Here is a 19447-nt window from a genome sequence, read left to right as displayed (position 1 = left end):
TAACACATTCAATGACAGCAGAAGAAACTGTTGAAGAGGGGGGAAGCCAACAGGAACCAACAAGCTGCTTGCACTGTCAGAACCAGCCAGGGTGTGCTTTTTAAGTAGAATATTCTGCTGTCAGGGTTGAAAGTTTAAATAGCCTTACAAGCCTCAGGACCACACTGATCACAAACACCCACTACCTTGTAAATTGCCATCATTTTTGGGGAGTGCCAATAACACTGCAGCAGCCATTTAATAACCTATTAAGCTTGCTACATAGGTGATAGATATGAGGTAATATTGCAGTGCTGACCTCCACAAAAGCTTTGTCTAAGGCATGCGACAAATTTGGAGTATGTCATGAAATACTATTCCCCACGGCGAGACGAGCACAGGCTGGACCATGCACTTTCAGTACACGGAAGCACCCGCCCGTGTTTCTTTCGCATACTTTGACTGCCCACCCCGCCGCTCCTAATTGTACCCGTAGACTGTGTCGGATGTATCACTGGTTTATCGATGAACGCATAGCGCATTTATCAGCCCTGAAGAGTCACCTGTTGACTAAACTAGTGTCAGCTGGTGTTGTTTTTCTTTTACGAATATTGCTTACATAAAACAACTTTCATGGAACTACCGGTGTCGACCTCCAGATAATTTCAGTATTGTACCAACTGTATATCATACATGTGTGCCCAGGACTTGTTTCATAAAATACTAATTTCAGTGAGAACTAATTGCAATGTCAAGCTTTGACAACAATGTAGACAGGGTTATATGATTTTCATTCACTAACAACACAAAAGAAATAAAAGTGTGACCGAATTGTACAGATTTACGGAAGGCTCTGTATTACAGAAGAGATGGGCATATCCTTTATCACTTTCTTATATATTTCCCAGGTATCCCCAAGTTATACCACTGGAAAAAAATTAACAGTGTGGGTCCACAGCGAAAACATAATTAGCAGTAACTAAATATATATTACGGTTTAAAAAATTCAATAGTTTACCTGGTTGTTGAGAAATGCTTCAGCCTGTTTAGTGTCTCTAAGAAACAGCTGGTAGGCGTGAGATTGAGACAGGAGATTCTGCCTGTTCTCCCACATTTTGTGAAGCTCATTCCATCCGGTGTCCAATGCCTGAAGACGCTGCCGCAGAAACATGTACTGTGCATCAGTCTGACCCTGGGTCACCAACTCACCCATGTCCCTCATCTTTTGATAGTCCTCCTCATAGTTGTGAATTTCATTCTTTATGTTCTCATGCTGAGTAAGAAGCTTTTCGGCCTCCGCCAATGTGTTTGGCATATCTTCCGAAGCAATTGCTGTTTGCGTTCTAGAAAGCCAGGATTGGAAGTCATCCAAGTCACGTAAGAACTGTTGAAGTTTGCTGGCCTCCCCCAGAGATTCTTCACGATTTTTAAGGGTGGTTTTCATTTCTTCCCATACATCACCAATTTCACCAAGCCGCTCACTAATCGCCTGGGCCTGATCAGGATGTTCTGCTTGAAGTTTCTCAGATTCTTTTTGCAGATCACTTAATTTAGCCTCAATGGCTGCCAAGTCCCGCTCCATACCAGTCAGCTTCCTCTGCAGGGCCATTACTCCAGCAAGGTCATTCCCCAGTTCTTGCGTTGATTCAATCACTTTGGTCTTCTCTCTAATCCATGACTTTGTTTCATTACATTCAAGATGGTAGTTCTGGATACTTAGGGCGGAGCTGAGAGCATCTTTGGTTTTGTCCACTAGTTCTCTGAATTGACCCCATCTAAGAAGCACAAGTAGGGACAGAAAAGGTATGTCAGAAACATAATGTCCATAATAGAAATCCTTAATAATAAATGTTGCTTCTTGTGAAAAATGTATGCCGAGAAGCGTTACCAAAATAATGCAAACATTAGAGAGACAAATATTATGTATAACCGGTTCAGTGCAGAGTGTGGTTATCCTAGTATAGTAGTCAATAAGAGGTAGCTTGAAAGAGCTGAGAGACACAAAAGCATTACTTACTTGGTACTCTTACCCCAGATCTACATTCCCCTTACCTGCATCTTATTGATGCAACCAGAGAAGGACATTGACCAAATGCAGTAAGAGTCCACTGCCCTATTGCATGGCGCACGGTTTGACAAGAGCTTAGAATCATGGTGCATGCATTGCCTCAAGTGTAATCTGTCCCTTTTAAGCAGCAGACATGTGCAAAAGCTTACTAAGAATCCAATTCCTATTTTCTTTACAATCTCGTAATACACTTTAGAAACATATACATGGAACAGGTCTGGAGGGTTGAATGTCTGCACCAATCGAGCACAACAGTCAATTTTGTGACTGCTTATTATTTATTCCTCCTTCTGGAACGTTGACCTATTCTAAAGCCAAGATTTCCAAACATCGTAAGACAGGCAATCAAGGCGAGTATCACGGACAAGTCTTAATATCTAGGCAAACATTTTCCAAAATATGCCCACCGCTGATGCTCATGCCAAACGCAGCATGCATATTTTTGTGCACTGCATGCCGCATAAAAAAATGCTTTGCATTTCTCTCCACTGTTATGAACCCTTGTCAAAGACAGGTTACTAAGATAAATTGACATGGGAACATGTCTACGTAGGCAAGCTCATTTCCCCAAATCCATCCTCATGACGTCTGCACTACATAAGACCACTGGCGGACAGGTTGCTGAATCAATGGAATATTTGAGTCTTCTCTTTCAAAGGTCCTAACCAGATTGAGGATTGTAACAAGTCATACGTTGGCACTAACATTTTACACAAGTAGTTTTTGCTTACAGTGTCATTTGTCCAGCAGCATTACCTACAAAACTGGATCACTACTCACACATCATTGGATACAATTAAGTGACAAGTTTTGTAATTCATGCGAACAATCTGGGTCATAAATTACCAACAGCAGAAAATATTATATTCCCTCCGTTAGCTATTAAGCTCATTATAAGCAGAAGTGTTAATGAAAACTTAGGGACATATGTAGGAATTACCTTTCTACTAATTGCTAAACGCATATCGGTCCTGACTTTTGGTTGACTTCCTTCCTGATGGCAGCTGAAGGTGGTGAAAAGCTGGAGAAAACTGTTCTAGTAACCAACTATTACTGAAAAATTGCCAACAGAGGAGCAGCGCATGGACAATTAAATCATTTCTCCAACTTTTCAACTTCTTGGCTTACTACAGATCAAGAGTTTAGATGAAAAGTCAGTATACTTAATTACAAAGACGTACAATTGTCAGGGCACTGGAACATTGTATTACATAGTGTTTAACACTTCATTAGATTTGTAACTTTGCAGACTATAATAGAAAAGGAGTCCCAATGCATCTTAAACATTCCAAGCAAAGACAAATGCATTTTTACGTTCTTTTCTTCTGCCATACCGTGTATTCAACTTATCTTGCTGTGCTTTGATTTCTTTCTCACTTGGATGTCCACTGTGTATCAACTGGCGAGAAATTTGGTTTACAACAGCCACACGGGATGCCTGGTTGTTCATTTCAGGCTCTAAGCTTTCAAATCTGCAATTAGTGGGAAAAGTAATGTTAAATAACTGGTAAAACCTTCAGCTATAAATAGGACCTAGTTACTGAAACATATTGCTTGTTTACCTGTGCTGTATAACTTCGAGGTCTTCCAGTTTTTCTGGAATTTGCATATTATTTAGCCACTGCTCCTTCTCGTCAATCCAAAGTTCACAAGCATCTGCTTCACTGAACATCTTGTACAAAGCAAGAGCATCCTGCAAAGCTTGCTTACGAAGTCGTGTCAGTTCAGCAACCTCCTTGAACCTCTCCTCAATGCCAGACAATCTGCCCTGCACCTCTGGTGAATCAACATGCTCTGCTGGAAGAGCCTGAGCTTGTTCATGTAGTGAGTCAATGATTGCTCGATAGCTTGCAATTTCTTCCGCAACATCTTTGTGTTTTTTGACCAGGGACTGAGTGGAATATTCATCATGGCCAACATCATTACTGGATACAATTTTGAGGATGTCCAACATCCAAGCATCAATATCATCTGCATCAGCTTGGAACTGATGAAGGCTGGAGGCCTCCTTTAGATGTTTCTTCCTGATGGCAGAGAGCTGTTCAAGATTGGCCCACTGTTCCTCGATGTCATTGATTCTCTCTCTAATTTTCTCGGATCCAAAATGATCCTCTTTGATCATTTCTTCGCCCTCTCGAATAGTCTGCCTAAAATTACCACTGCGCCCACTCATTTCATCTTCAAATGCATTGTGCTTGCTGAGAAGACGGACCACACTTGTCAAGTCCCTGCCATAATCGTCCGATGACAGGATCTGTTCTTTCTCACGTATCCAGCCCTCTTCCTCTGCCATTTCCCAGAAGAACTTCCAAAGGCGCCTCGACTCCTCCAAACGAGCACGTCGTTCCGCTGCCAACTGACATAACTCTTGATAACAGAACTCCATGTGAGCCACACGATCACGTATAACTTGAGGGTCACAAGGCTTGTAACCTAGCAAGATAAACATAAATATGTTTGAGTGGAAAACAGGACACAAATATAATTTGCAAATAATTGTTATTTTTTTTTACAAATTGACGAAGGAAACATTGCTCCAAACTAAATTCTAAATTGCTACTTAAAATGTTCATTTATCGTTAAAAAAAAAATGGTCACAGCTTGTTGGCATTCCACGATCAGGACTGCTCTTGCCTTCAAACATGATAGAAATTATGACCATGGGGAATTACAAAATTCCCCAAACAGGACGAGTATTTCCAAATATTGTAATTTAAACCTTCATGAGCCTGTGTACAATTAATTTCTGATCTCTGAAGAAAAGGATTGCGAGATTACAACCACATACCCAACTTTCACTTACTCCTTACCACAAGCACTTTCATGCATACATGGTTTCTAAATGCTATATTGTCATAAATGGTTTTAGGCCCTATAATGTATGTCTGCACGTATGTATATATTTAAAAAATAATGTTATGTTTATAAATCAATAGCTTACCCTCATACTGCTTGGAGGTATCTAGGTGAAGTGGAGGCACTACTTCAAGTCACACTTAACTAACAAATTCAGTTAATATTTGTTTTTATCTACATTGTACTGCATTGGAGAGTTGATTCTACAAATTGGGATGTGGGAGACCCCGACAGCATATTTAGTGCAGTCCCTCCCCCAAGAAATAAAATAAGTGCTCTTTTGAGTACTGCTCAACCTTATAAAGTGTTGTTGAGGTGGCAAATAATGACAGTCATGGTGACGATCATCAAGATGGCTGATCTTCTCTAAATACAGACTAAGGAGACCTCTCTCAGGGCGATTATCCCTGTACCTGCAACTCGGGTAGGAAACGATCATTGCTATCGGACGGCTGTCTAGGCCAAAAGGTGTGGCTGCTTCTTTTAACCTACCGGGGCACGAGTGCTAGCAACTATTACATCACTAGGATGCCTAACTGTTCTCCTACTTCACAGAAAACCTGTATGTATATTTTTTTTTAATTCATTCTAAATATTCCATGTGTGTGCTAATGTAGTGGAAATAAATTTTGCATTCGAACAGTTAATGAGACCTGTACTTGTTTCGCTCTGAATACTCACAAATACTTCCCAATACACTTAAGCGACCCGTTATCTTCTATTGTATGTCTACAGAACAAGGCAAATCTGTGTGCACAATCACACTTTACCTTCTCCTTCCATTGCAAACTTCTGCGCAGAAGCATTGACACCTCGCACGCGTTCTGACTGAATTGCAATGTCTGCCTCAACCAATGCATGTTTCTGCAGCAGGTCTTCCACTCCCAAGAGATGCTTTCCATAATCTTGAGACAACAGCAGCACCTGAACATGAACGAAAAACCCATTAAACAAGAGGAGAGCCACATTGTTTCCACCAAACACCAGCAAATGCCCAGGATTCAGCTTCACTTAAGAAATCGCTTTAAAACATACAACCTGTCATTTAAATCCAAACTAAATTTAGTATGTGCTGGTTTCCAATCAACTGTCCAAACAACTGCACACACATCACTTGCATAGGTCTGTTGCTGGCATTTCCTTAAGCTTATTCTATTTGCAAACCCTATCACATTGAGAAGAGGATTCCGTTTTAAGCAGGCGGAAGGTAATAAAATGTTCACCATGGCGTCAGCAGACTCATGGCTTTCATATACCGCACTGAACGACATTTACAACAGGACTTAGCCCATTAACTGTGGAGTTGATATATAGATCAAGGCCCTGATGCTACAGCTAAACTATTGTAAACAAAGATTGAATTATCAACAGTCATACCAGTCACTGCCTACAGGTTCAGCCTAGCAGCCACTAGCCATTACATTTACATTTACTGAAAGTCTAACATATAGGTTACTTGCACATTTACAACTAAAATAGAACCCACCAGATACATTGTGTGGGCCTCTAATTAGAAAGGCAGCATATGCACTAAAAGACAGCAGTCACCCACACAGTATAAATGCATTCTGAACTGCTGCAATATGGGCCATTTGTGTGTGAGGATGAACATGAACTTATTCTTTTGACCGCTTCTATTTTTTACAGTTACTGCTTACTCACTTAACTCCCACCTCCCCAAGGAAGATACACCACTGTGCCTGCTTTCTACTGGGTCTGCTTGCTGACAGCAGACAATAGAGCACAAATCAATGTAGCAACATTCTAATACAGAGAGGATGTGGCTTTGCAGCTAGACGAAAAGCAGCCAATTTGCCTCCAGCTGGGACCCTCTTACAAGGCCACCAACAAGCTACACATTCCAGAATTCTGTTGCAAGACAATAATGGTAATAAAGACAGTGCTGGAGACACCTCGAGTTTAGGCAGCATTCTTTGCTGTAGCTTTTGTTATTTTTGTTTCAGGACCCCTGGCACTGAATCAAATCCAGTGCAGCCGATAAGCAGTGGAAAAGAGTAAAGTAAGGTATGTTGAGAGACAGCAACATTTGTTTTGCATGATCAATTGTGAGTGAAAGAAAAGGAAAGCTTTCAACAATCAAAAAATTATCTCATGCAGAATATATAACATGATGGTGCATCTTACATTTTCTAAAGAAAGATCTAATATCAAAACATGAAGGAAAAGGCGGAATGGAGGGGTGAGGCTGGTACCATATTTGCCAACCGATCTACACATTTTATCTTCACAGCACTCACCTTCATTTCATCCATCCAATCCATAATGTAGAGCATTTCCTGGAAAACTTTCTGCAAGCCAAGGTTCATCTCCAGTCGCTGTCTTCGTGCCCTGAGTAGCTCTAGTAAGTATTCCCAGAGGCGGATGACGTTGTCTTTTCTTGCAGTGATGCGCTTAATGTCATGATAGTTCTCCGCTTCCAGTTCTCTGGCAACAGCAACCACTGCTTGTACGCGCTCCTCGTACGCTGCAATATCTGTTTCAATTGCTTCGTGTTTTTTGGTAGCAGCTTCTACTGCTGGAAGGTCAAAACCAAAATTGTCCTGCAATAGCATTTAAGAAACACTTCACATATGTTTTCTTGTGCAAAACCGAGAAAAAAATGAATGTATTACAATGCAATTGCAATTTGAACCTCTAGAAAGTTCCCCTTGCTCATGAGTGAAGGGTGTTCTGACTGACAACTGTGTCAGATAACAATGAGCACATATATACAATCCCACACAAACATGAAACTAGTGACATTACTACCCCAATAGCTGTGTGACTGTATAATGTATTATTTCTACAGGTGATGGTAAAAGACTGAAACAACAACCTGAGAAACTAGTCGCTGATTTTCACTGAGCCACGTTTCCCTCATAGCTGCCTTGCGATCGAACCGGCGGGCCAGCTGTTCCAGTTTCTCTTGCCTTATGAGCTCATTTCGCAGTGCCAGTTCACGTTCGTGTTCTGCTTTTTCCAGTCTTTCCCAGGCCTGAGGAGGAGAAAATATTGTGTTTACACCCATCTCTGCATCGTTTGAAATACATATCTAGGCTACAGAAAAAAACTGTACCCCAGTAAGTTGTTTTACGGTATTATTCACCGAGCACTAAAATATTTGGACACACAACTGTCACAATTAATTCAAATACAACTTGACAATGTTAGAATTGACTTCGAGCACTGATGAGGCTAAAGTTAGGTTTTCGCTGTTGATACCGCCATTACTAAAATGTGGGATTAGGTCACATCCCATGGTACTAAGTTCAGGAAAAAAAAGCGAACAGTTTGGCTCATTGAGCAATCCCTCTCTCACTGTGAATGAAGTAAACAGGACGTAGTTCTCTCCGACATCCTTGTCATTGAAAGTGGAAGTTAAAGGAATAACTGCACCGTCAGTCTGCTACATTAACAACAGCTACAACCTAGAAACATGGAAAGCTCAGCTGCATGGTTAGCTCAACATTTAACTTTGTCAAAAAAAAGTACCACAAGAGCCTTTATCTGCTGCTCAAATGGAATAATTTGATGTTCTCAATACATCGAACATACCCTCGTTTTGAAAAAGGCAGTTTGTTATTCTCAGATCTTTAAAAGTTACCTAAACCATTGCTTGTACGTGTTAATAAAAATTAGTAGAATTACAGTTTTCCTGCCACTACATTCTAGCTAATAAACATGCATAAAATGTGCTGAGCAAGTTCATAAATGTCTATAATCGTCCACAATCCTGCACTTATTCCAACCACTAGCATATCCGGGGTGGGAGTTGGAGAAGAGGATAAAGTTAAGGCTGAGTGGACTAATTTAGTCCAGTGGTCTCGTACAGCGATGCATTTCAACCACATTTGCTAATTTAGTAACAAAAGACTGAGAATCTCGATTTTACTATACAGCTCAAACTGGTTCGTAAAGTAATGCGTTAACATCTTCAGTTGTTATATGGGTATGTTCAAAAAGCGATCCTTTAACATTTAAAGTATTTCATATATTTCTAGTAATCCGATGTCATGTGTAGTATGGAATGAGATGCATATGGAACACTTTCAAAAGAGGACTGCCTAACATCAAAGTTATGGAAAAGGGCAATACAGAAATCACTGTGTGCAATTTTATACGTAGCAGACAAGTACACAGTTTGTGGAAGAAACCAAAGGCGTGAAGTGCAAACAAACAAGGTAAACAAATATATGTTTGTAAATGCTTTGAAATAAGGGGTGAAAAAAAAAGTGTGACTAGTTGTCCAGACGCCAGGTTTACAGGAGTAGGGATTAAATAGCTAGCGGACATATTTCAAGAAAGAGTGCATCAAGTGCTTCCAAATACAGACACACCAGAACAAACAATTTACAACAATATGAGCAACTGCAAGGAGCCACTTACAGACTCACCTTGTTTATGTCTGAGATGAGTTTACCCTCCCGCGGCATGTACACCTTTTGATTATTCGCCCTCATTTTACTTTGAATTGTGAAAAGCAGCACCTCTAAGTTTCCTTTTTCTGTAAATCTGCGAAAGTAAAATCAGTAGAGTAAATTAGAATACATTTTACAATGTGAGGCAATACATCTTTAAAAGCAGAAACATGGTCTACGAGCGGATGAGTGAAACAACTCTCTAACTGTTTCACAGCCTACAAAATTTGGGGGGAAAACACTTTGACAGTTGGTCTTTATATGTACCACATACAAATGAGTGCCACTGTCCACAATACTCTGGCTCAAGTCAGACAACATTAGGAGAAAACAGCAAGGTTCCTCTAATAGTCGGGAATAGGTTCATGAGGACAAACAAGCCACTTTCCAATATAATATGTTATAGTATTATTACACAAAATATATAGCAAGAATGCATTTATAATACTGAATTAAAGATGCCCCTCTTTTAGCATTCTAGGAGCATTAGATGTATATGATATGGCCCAGCATTTAGAACAATTCATGATTTCTACCCTCTGATTTACTTATATTTATTATTCCTACAACTACTGCAGCATCAGCCACCCCTCCTTCAAATCTCAGCATGTTCTCCCCTGTAAAAGGAACTATAGCAACAAATATTTCACTTGTTAGCAAATGAACCCCTCTTTACCAACTTCCTTCAAAACACACATTGTTAAACAGATTTATGAATGCACTTTTTTATATAGGGTCAAAAAAAGCCTACGGTAATTAAAGTCACTTTTACTAGATCAGACCATCCCGGGGAATGGCTTGGGACACAGTGAAAGGTGAGATAAAAACTAAAAAGAACAGAGCAGAACAGGGTGCCTAACACTGAACATGTAATTTAATCCAAGATGTTTCTTGAGCCTAGAAGTGTGACTGGTCTCTTTTTGTAAACATACCTAGATACAAGTTCAGATTGGAGGTCCTTCAACAAATAAAACCTGACCTACTCTGTTATGCTGGCTTTGGGGACTAGGAATGACCAGTGAGACAAAGACAGCTGAGTTGTTAGGATGGGCCTTTGGTTGTTGATCACTGGGGCTTTCCATTCAAGACACTGCATCTGGCAACCAATCTGCAGGGCCATACACTTCCTTAATATGGTTCAGACTGGTCCTTCTAAGCCATTCAATAGGCTTACATGTAATGGAGTTTCCATAAAATGCAGTATTTATGATAGCTGTTTTTGGGCTGTCAATTGAAGAGTTAGCATCAAAGACATCTATGAAAAGAGTAAGTGGCTCTGTGACTCAGCTGACATCTCAATGTAACACGAAGGTGGCAAGTTACAATCCGAAAATGGTTGGCACAGTTTATCGGCCGTGTACCACTAAATCTGATAATAGTACCTCCTGTTAGATGTTGTAAAATTTAATGGCATAACGATGGTAGAAAGATGTATTAATATTGCATTGTTTCTCTAAATAAACATTCACTGGATGGCCAACATAACATGCAGGCTTCAAACAAAGGTAGCTGCTGTGTGTTAGGCAAACATTTGTGGATCCCAGGTCATTATTGGATTCTGGACCTAAGATATTCAGAAAGTCAACCTTGACACCAGAAAGTGATGCTAGTACCATAACATTATTACTTGGATTGTTGGGTGTCTAGCATCACAATATTTAGTAACTTGGAGGAAGCTTTAGATAAAATTGGCAAATTAGAAACTGGTCTGTAATTTGAAAGAACAAAAAAAGAGAAAAAATATTACTGTGACTTGTTTCAAAAGTATTGTGGGCGATCTGTGCACCAGGCTGCAAATAAGGAGCACCGGCCTAATAATGCCACGTGAACAACATCACAAAATTACCAAGGTTATTTAGGCATTCTTCTCTCTCAGTCTAGGCCACAGTGGAAGACATTGGTCAAGAAAGCAGCCTGGAAAAGTACTTCTTGCTCTGTAGCCTCTAGGAACATGAGCAGATCAAAGTAAAATGAACGTTTACTTCTGGAAAAAGTACTATGTAATAGCTATAATGGTGATGATTGGATCTGCTGGTATAAGGACTCTACTGACATTCCATGGCTTGTGTAAGTATAGTAAAGTGGTTTGTGGCCTGGAAGTTTTCCCTATAATAATGCTCTTCTGGGGACACTTCTTGCAACCTGCAATGCGATCATCTAGGACTGTCAAACATTTTCAGTTATTCTGGCGGAGTTCTCTGTAGTAAAAGATTTGGATCTTTCAAACTCTCAACTAAACCAGGTCAGCTAGGTCTGTGACATTTAGTTGCTTTTGGAGTCTCAATTGCCAGTTTGAAATAAATGACCAATTCTAATTGACATCAGTGCTGAAACAAAGTTGTTCCTTTCATGCCAATCAATATGTAAACAATTATTCAGCAGTACTTCCTTCTTCAGGCTCTCCTCCACAAGAGGAAAGACATATCAGTCAATACGTAATATGTGAAGCTAGAAGAGATGTATGCTGCAAACTAAATCAGTTACATACCTGTAACAAAGGTTTTACAACTTGAAACTTTTCAGGAGTCACAACCCATCCTCCTATTTACTCAGTAAAGGAGGAGGAGTTAGTGGCAAAAATGAAAAAATATAATAAAAATGGAGGTCATCATAGGGGGCAATATGGATCAACATCACAGTAAGTCGTACTGACTCTGGGTAGGTCGACACCCAGTGGGAAAAATCTTGTAAATTAACAATTTTGAACTCCACTACTAGATGGAGGAATAATGCATGGCATGTGAATCAAGAAGAGGTTTAAGTTGCAAAAAATAAGTATTGGAAAAACAGTCCAACTGCCAACTTCCCAAGTGTTGGCTCATAGAACATGTTCAATGGCCCTTCTATTTTCTCCATGCAAATATAGCTAAATTGTGTACATGCGCGCACATAATTGATAAACAGAATGCCAAAGTAGTGAGAAGGATGTAATTTGCCCATTTACCTTGGTTTTTAAATTTGGGCTTACTTTCAATTACCTGTATCCCATGTTTTTCGAATTTTACAGTTTCTGCTATATCAAACGTGTGGTAGCATTGTGCATTTATTATGATAAATTTAGGTTAATATGTTATAGATGATTCTCACCGACAGTTGAAATAACAAATTATAGTCAATTCTGCTTTATAAAAATCAGTCTATGTGATATCCACTGATGGTTTCTAAGGGGAAAACGAAAATCCGAAAGTATATGTTTAGGAAAAATAGCTGAATTTCTTAATGCTAGTTTCAAACACTAGTCTAAACAGTTTCGTAGTGCAGCATGTGCTACTGGTTGCAATCATGCTTTACTATAGCCGTAGAGCTTGGCGTGGCACCTCTACCGGCCATTAAAGGCCTGCTCTGGCTTAAAGGCCCAAGCCAAAGCTGAGGACCTTTAAGAGGGCCTTTAATGGTTGGTAGAACGCGCTATGGAGGGCTCGAAGGACATTAGAACATTCCGCCCCTAGAGGGCAGAATGCTCTAATTAATAAAACAAAGGCCTCACGTAGCCCAAGGGGTTGGAATGTTGATGGTTTGGGCTGCACCAGCCATTAGAAGCCTGTATAGTACTTAATTGTCTTCAAAGGAGCACTCAACATTCCAATGTTCTAATGCTGATTTATTGTCAAGTACCCTTTATCCTATAAGAGTTCTTCTGGAACCTTGAAAGATGCCCTCTAGGAACTGATACACAGGCTCTTCTGACATTTTCTAAGCTTTCTTTAAAACGACCCCAATCCCCTAGGAACCATAGCAATCAATAGGGATAACAAATAAAGCCAATTATTTGTATTTGTTATTTTCAATACAACATACCGCAATGCTCAGGACAACCTGGGCTTCATGCTATTACGTTTTTATGTGCCTACAAAGAAAACTGATATGGTGCTGTCACGGTATGATGAATAACAGTAATTTGTTGTTCTCATAAACTAAATAAATATTTGATTATTTCACACTTTCACTTTACACACTTTGTTCACATAATCAGACAGGAGATGTTCAATTCATAACTTATATGTTGGGTGTACAAACATACTTAGGAGGTTTCTCCACAGTGCGATAAGTGTTGAATGCCTGAAGCTGCTGCTGCACACCAACCAAAGAGTTGGCAAATTTGCGATTATTCAAAATGATGATGGTTTGTTCAATCCACTCTAGGAGGTCAGAAGCCAGCGATTCATACTTTTCAATCATTTTTTCAGTTTCAATGGCATTGTCAAGGACCTGGAACAAGCAGTAGACGCAACAGTTGAGCAACAGATCCAACTCTATGACACCAAACAAATCCAAGCTGTTCCAATCACATCAAGGACAAAGCACAGTGTTAGTGTATGAAGGGGAAACATACTTCAGAAAGTATTACAGGGCTTAGTACTCTAAATGTATCAATGAAACAAAATACATTAAAATGTAAGATTTGCAGACTAGTCAGATTATTCTAACAACTGTATGCCATGTAACTTAGAAGTCTATATGTTTTTGTTGTAAAACCTGCAGATCTGTAGCAAATAACACCCACAGCCTCCACTTCTCGCTCTCCTTCTCCTTCCTACCTAATTCTCAATTATTCTCAAACGTCCATTAGACCTGTGCTCATGAATAAGGTGGTGAACTTAGCAAGCAGTACAAGTCCTGCCAATACATCGGCAAAAAATATGCTTGGCCACTTGTATCAGAGATCTTTCACGTGGTCCAGTACAAAACCTGTGAGTATGACCTTTTCCAGAGATGCGTACTCAACTCCTTGAATCATGCAATTATCACCACTCACTCAATCATCTCACTGCAATCCCAATATTTCTTGTCAAGCATCTTCAATATGAACCCTCCCCATCTCTCATCAAAAATCTACAAATGGGTATAACTGGCAAGTATAGTAGTATATGGAACATCGTATTCTTATCCGTGACAGGTCAGGTTTTAGATAGGCAAGAAGAACAAGACAAAATGAAAAGATTTCCTGATTCTACTTAATTAAGATCAGAGGAGCATTCGGAAAGTTTTAGGGATGCCCCTTTGGGATCTCTATGGGAGAGGGTGGGGGTAGCTACAAGAGTATCTGAGAAGCGTATGTTTCAAGGAAACATTAGGCAATTTGTTATCAGGGACTTAAACATATAGGCTGCCGAGGAAGGTTTTTCATTGCCTTGGGGTCCCTTCCCAAAACAAGCATCACCTTCCTGGTGGTTTCAATGGAATGTTTTTTACTTTTTTTTTTTCAACAATGGGTGTTTCACTGCAGAATCTAGCAACCAAGCTGCATCTGTCGCTGCAGAGCTGCGTATGCATGTGTATTATGAGGTGAGGAAGATGACTAAAAAAAACATGAGTTTAGTAATGTTATGTTCTCTGGACTAAAGTTATTCCTCTGTAAACTCAAATATATATATATATATTTACATATATAGCCAACCAACAGAAAAGCAGAAATGTGTACATATACATAGATCCATGTTCATTAACACTGTATAGAAAGATTCACACATACATAGACTCAACCATTCATTGAGCACATTATTAATTTTTTTGATCAAGACAAAGTAACAAAAGGTTGAGTACACTCAAACTTATCAACTCATTGCTGAACGCAACCAAATTCACTCATGTTATACTTTTAAAAATACACACAAACACTCAAGACCTTTAATGCAAATTAAGCAGAAACTGAACAACATCTCTAAAACGATCAATACAGCAAGGATCAGGAGAGCTAAAATAGTGTACCGAAATGTATTCATTTCATACATCACATGCCTATAGTCCTCACTCTTGCAGATATACACTAGATCTTAGCAAATCTTCTCGAAGAGTCTGCACCACATGCCATGAAATGCGGCTTATGGTAGATTAGGGCCACAGTACTAAATAATTCATGGATTTAAGTCACATGAACAAAATTATGTTCTTGCTTACCTTTCCAATTCGTTTACCTTCCACAGCTAAGGCCTTCATCTTAGAGAAGTAGTGGTAATATGTTACCACATAGGTAATGATGGATTTCTCATCAGGGTGGTCAACGCTGATGTCTGGAAGAGAACAAAGAGCATTACTAAACTATACTAAGAGCGAGCAATACTGCTACCAAAAGGCTTGATTTTAAAATGGTTCTTATGAACCCTTTTTTGTGCTGCCAATTCTGGAAGTTTATATTTATGTACATAGAAAAACATAGTACTGAAGGAGAAACTTGGTCTATTGCATTCCCCCAACTATCATAGCTTAGTTGCTCTCAAATTATCTGATGGGAATGCACTATTTATTCCAAGAGTCTCATCAGAATGAAAAGCACTTATTTCAAAAGTCTCCTTTCAAGTACAACAATCCACATTTTACAGTCATGGCACTGTCAGCGGGTTACAAATCATATTCTTTAAACTACAGAGCACCAGCATGAAGATTCAGCTCTGCGCTCATTAATAGGACTGCAGCTTTCTATCAAAATGTCTTTAATAACACCCACTATTACAAAACGTATAGTAAACTTGGATTTCATAAGTAAGCTGCAAAACGTTTTGCCTCTGTGCAGAAATACTCTTCCATGTAGCTTTGTGAGGCCATGACTTCTCTCATGCACTTTTTACTTCTGCAACCTGAGTAAGAGTAGTCAGCACACTGAAAATAGCCTTAATCTTAAACACAGTAAACATCTCTTAGGATAGTGGTTCTTAACCTTAAGAGATCTGAGGACCCCCCCCCACTTAATCATTACTGGAGTCCGGGAGTCCCCGCTAAATCATTTGAATCCGGGACCCCCACTAAGAGAATATTTGAATCTAGGCACCGGGGTATAAGTAATTTGATGACAATACACAAATATCATCCATCGGCCAAACTATATTCTGTTCAATACACTTGCACTGCTCCCACGAATCATCTGAGAATACAACCTTCAGTTTTAGCCTCTAATTTCAAATTCCATAATTTTTACAGAACATTTAAAAATGTTCAGTTTTACATTTTGCTTCTTTATTAATGTACACTTTAGATAATATTATTTAATTTTCTATGCAGCCGCAAACCACTGAGTAGATGTCACAGACTACCATAGGACCACAGGTTAAGAACCACTGGCTTAGGGTAAGAACAAATAAGTTACTTCCCTTTGGTAATGCTCCTTCTGGTGGATTCTCCATCTAACCACAGATTCCTCACCTTGTGAATATTCCCCCGGGCATCAGTATGGATCCCAAAACTCAAAAGCAGTATTCCTGACCACCGACCGGTAGCATCCTGAGGCTCCACACAGATGTTGCTCTGCCCCAGAATTGACAAGCGGGCTGCATAGAGGCACCACCCAGGTGTACTGATGTCAGTTGGATTCGAAGGCGGGTCAGTGCACTCAGACCCAGAGCCTATCTGCAATATGGGTTCACCAGTGTGCAGATCTCTACTGTGGACCTTTTTAGATGTAAAGGAGTGTTCCATAGATAGGAGAGGTGGGAGAGGGGTGTAGAATCTGCGGTTAGATAGCGTATCCACCAGAAAGAGCCACAGAATCCTCACCTTGTGAATGGATACCAAAGTAGTACCTCCCAAAGTGGTAGGTCTGTGGAATGTCTCAGACATAAAAATCCAGCAGAATCGAAAGAGCAAAATGCCCATCCAGATGGACCTGATTGCCAAAGCAATAGTGCTTCAAGAATGAGTGCAGTGATGCCCACGTAGCAACCTGAGACATATCCAGGACAGGCACTCTGTGGGCCAGCACAGTAGTAGCACCCTTGGCTCGAGTGGAATGAGGCCTCAATCCTTCAGGTGGCTACCTCTTAGTTAGCGTGTCGCAGATTTCAATAGAGAGGACTATTTTCATAGAGGTGGCTCTTTTCAGCACTGTCTTGGCATTCGTTGCTGCTGAAAAACCCATAAAGAGTTAATAGTCCACTTAATAGTCACCAGTCTGATAAATGTAGAAACAAAGGGCTCTTTTGAGGTCAAAACAATGAAGCTTCTCCTCGTCTTTGGAGGTACGAGGTCGGCAAAATTGTCAACAGGGTGATCCGCAGTCCTATGTGGAAAGGTGTTCCTTCTTTTGGCAGAAATGCAACTTGAGTTCTCATTACCAGTCTGTCTGGAAAAAATGTTGCGTAAGGCAGCTGGACTTAGGAGCATTTGCAGCTCAGTCACACAACCTGAAGTAGTGAACAACAGTCGACTCACTCAAATCGAGTGCCCATTTAAAAAAGTGAGAACCAAACTCAAGTCCCATTGTGACTTCACAAACAGCTCAGTCATAAACATAGGTTTTAAAATTTTAAGAAATCTCATTAAAACACGGAAGCCTGATCCTCCAACTTTGATGCAAGTTCTTGCTAGGCCAATGACAAACAACAACACTTCAGACAGCTTAGTTTGCAGCGGGTAAATCTGGAGAGTGCCACACCAAGCCACAAACGTGTCCCAGTGCCCAACGTACACCAATTTGGTAGATGGGCATCTGGCTACCAGAATAACATCAATGACCGCGGGAGGAAGAATGAAGGAAACTAGCTGACACCGCTCTATCTCCACGCATGGTGGCCGGGGCCAGGACCCTGCCTCATTGCTGTGACAGTAAATCCTCCTGAAGCTGCAGCTTGATCGGAGGATAGATGTTTATACTCAAAGGTTCTTGGCACCACACCTTCCTAGCCCAATCTTCATCAGAACTCAAGCTAGAACGGGTAGAGGAGGTAAGGCATATAGGAGTCCTGAGGTACGCTCTTGGCGAAGTATGTCTTCAAGAGAGTGCCTTCTTCGGAACTCTGGCTCGAAAACATGAGGACTTTGGGTTCATTTGGACACAGTCGTGCTCTGACCCAGGCATACTTCGTGGAGATCCGCCATAAATGTTTGCTTGCGATAGCCCCTACAATGTCTGTAACCGGTTGTTTGGGAGGTTACATATTTCCATTGCACACTTGAAAAAAGAAACATTTTTGTAAGCAAGTCCTTTCTCCAATGGTGTGGCGAGCCATATTCACAATAAAGGTGTGGAAAGAAAGGGCCGGATGTCAGTGTGTCTGGGTGACAGTTATATGCAGCCAGTTTGTCACTTTCGGAGAGAAGCGTGGTAAGTGTGGAGCCACACAACGCCACCTGTCCAGGAGCAGGAGAACTGAGTTTGATTTTTCGGATCCAGTCTGACATCTTGAGGAATATTAACAAGGTGTGGAATCTGCATCTAAAAGTATCCATCAGGAGCATATTTGGCTAATTCTATTGACTTATAAGGGACAATCATCCAATGAAACTATACGAGCACACTGACCAACAAAAGTAAATCAAATAAATGATGATAATCTTGCTTCTTCTGAATATCTGCCCGATATGCTGCCAGCAATTCTTCAAAGTTCATATAACCTGTTTAATGTCTTTAGTGAAATGGTGATGGTACATTCCTCTTTGGGTTTAATGAGCTGCTCGATACCCCAGTTTACATATGAAAATTCTGTGGAAGCAAAAATATGCCTGAAGTTCTAAGTTTTGGCAAACCAATGATGCAGCACAATGGTTTGTTTTTGCCTTTTTACCACTGTGTGTGGACTCAGTAATATTGGCTTTCGGATATGCTCACTCAGACATCAAAAGACTGGTATCTTTGAAGTAGTGGGGACAGCTTCTGTTCAGCCCAAACTTTCCCCTCTCTGCAAGGGTGATAACCAGGTCTGGTGCACTCACACAGGTAAGGTGCCAGTGGCGACCCAAATGTGGTCTGAAAGCACCCTACTGAGATAAGAAGTGCAGCTACTGCACAACAAACTTGAAAAGCCAGGAGAAGTCCCTGTTTGCAATGTGCTGCCATTTTGGTGTAGTCCTGCAGTCATGCAATTTCTACTAAAACCTGCTGTATAAGTGCCCAACACCACAGGCACTGGACCTCTGTCGGAAGCAGCTAGGAGTTCATGCTCCATTGATTTCTGCTGTAAAACAGGGAGGTCATAATGTCTGTCCTATACTCGTTTGCTGTATCTTGCTTCAGAGGTGGTAAAGTCGGAGTTCTAAACTGAAAGCATGCAGCTACCGAACAATGATGGTCAGGAGCTTTTCCTGGCTTGGCCAGCGACACTGGGACGATGAGCCTGGGAGCTGTGCGCTAAATTATCTAAGGAAGAATCAGCACAAAGAGCAGACCTGGCCTCTGGAAGGAGAGTCCAATCGGCAT

The 19447-nt window shown here is 40.5% G+C and overlaps 1 protein-coding gene across 2 annotated transcripts in view; it reads right to left on the bottom strand.

Moving 5' to 3' along the window:
- Positions 1-19447, bottom strand: part of SPTBN1 (spectrin beta, non-erythrocytic 1) — a 459103-nt gene that overhangs the window by 133365 nt on the left and 306291 nt on the right. For both annotated transcript variants that reach the window (XM_086927648.1, XM_086927649.1), the window contains 9 exons: positions 15220-15332; positions 13343-13530; positions 9298-9415; positions 7740-7898; positions 7162-7464; positions 5674-5827; positions 3610-4480; positions 3382-3519; positions 998-1754 (listed from right to left, as the gene is read on the bottom strand). In XM_086927648.1, the coding sequence (XP_086783774.1) occupies positions 998-1754; positions 3382-3519; positions 3610-4480; positions 5674-5827; positions 7162-7464; positions 7740-7898; positions 9298-9415; positions 13343-13530; positions 15220-15332 (2801 nt within the window). The remainder of the gene's footprint in view (positions 1-997; positions 1755-3381; positions 3520-3609; positions 4481-5673; positions 5828-7161; positions 7465-7739; positions 7899-9297; positions 9416-13342; positions 13531-15219; positions 15333-19447) is intronic.

This window comes from Lissotriton vulgaris, chromosome 6 (assembly GCF_964263255.1).
Source record: "Lissotriton vulgaris chromosome 6, aLisVul1.2, whole genome shotgun sequence".
NCBI classification, from domain to species: Eukaryota; Metazoa; Chordata; class Amphibia; order Caudata; family Salamandridae; genus Lissotriton; species Lissotriton vulgaris.
Note: the sequence above shows the minus strand (reverse complement) of the source record. Positions and strands in the feature narration are given on the sequence as shown.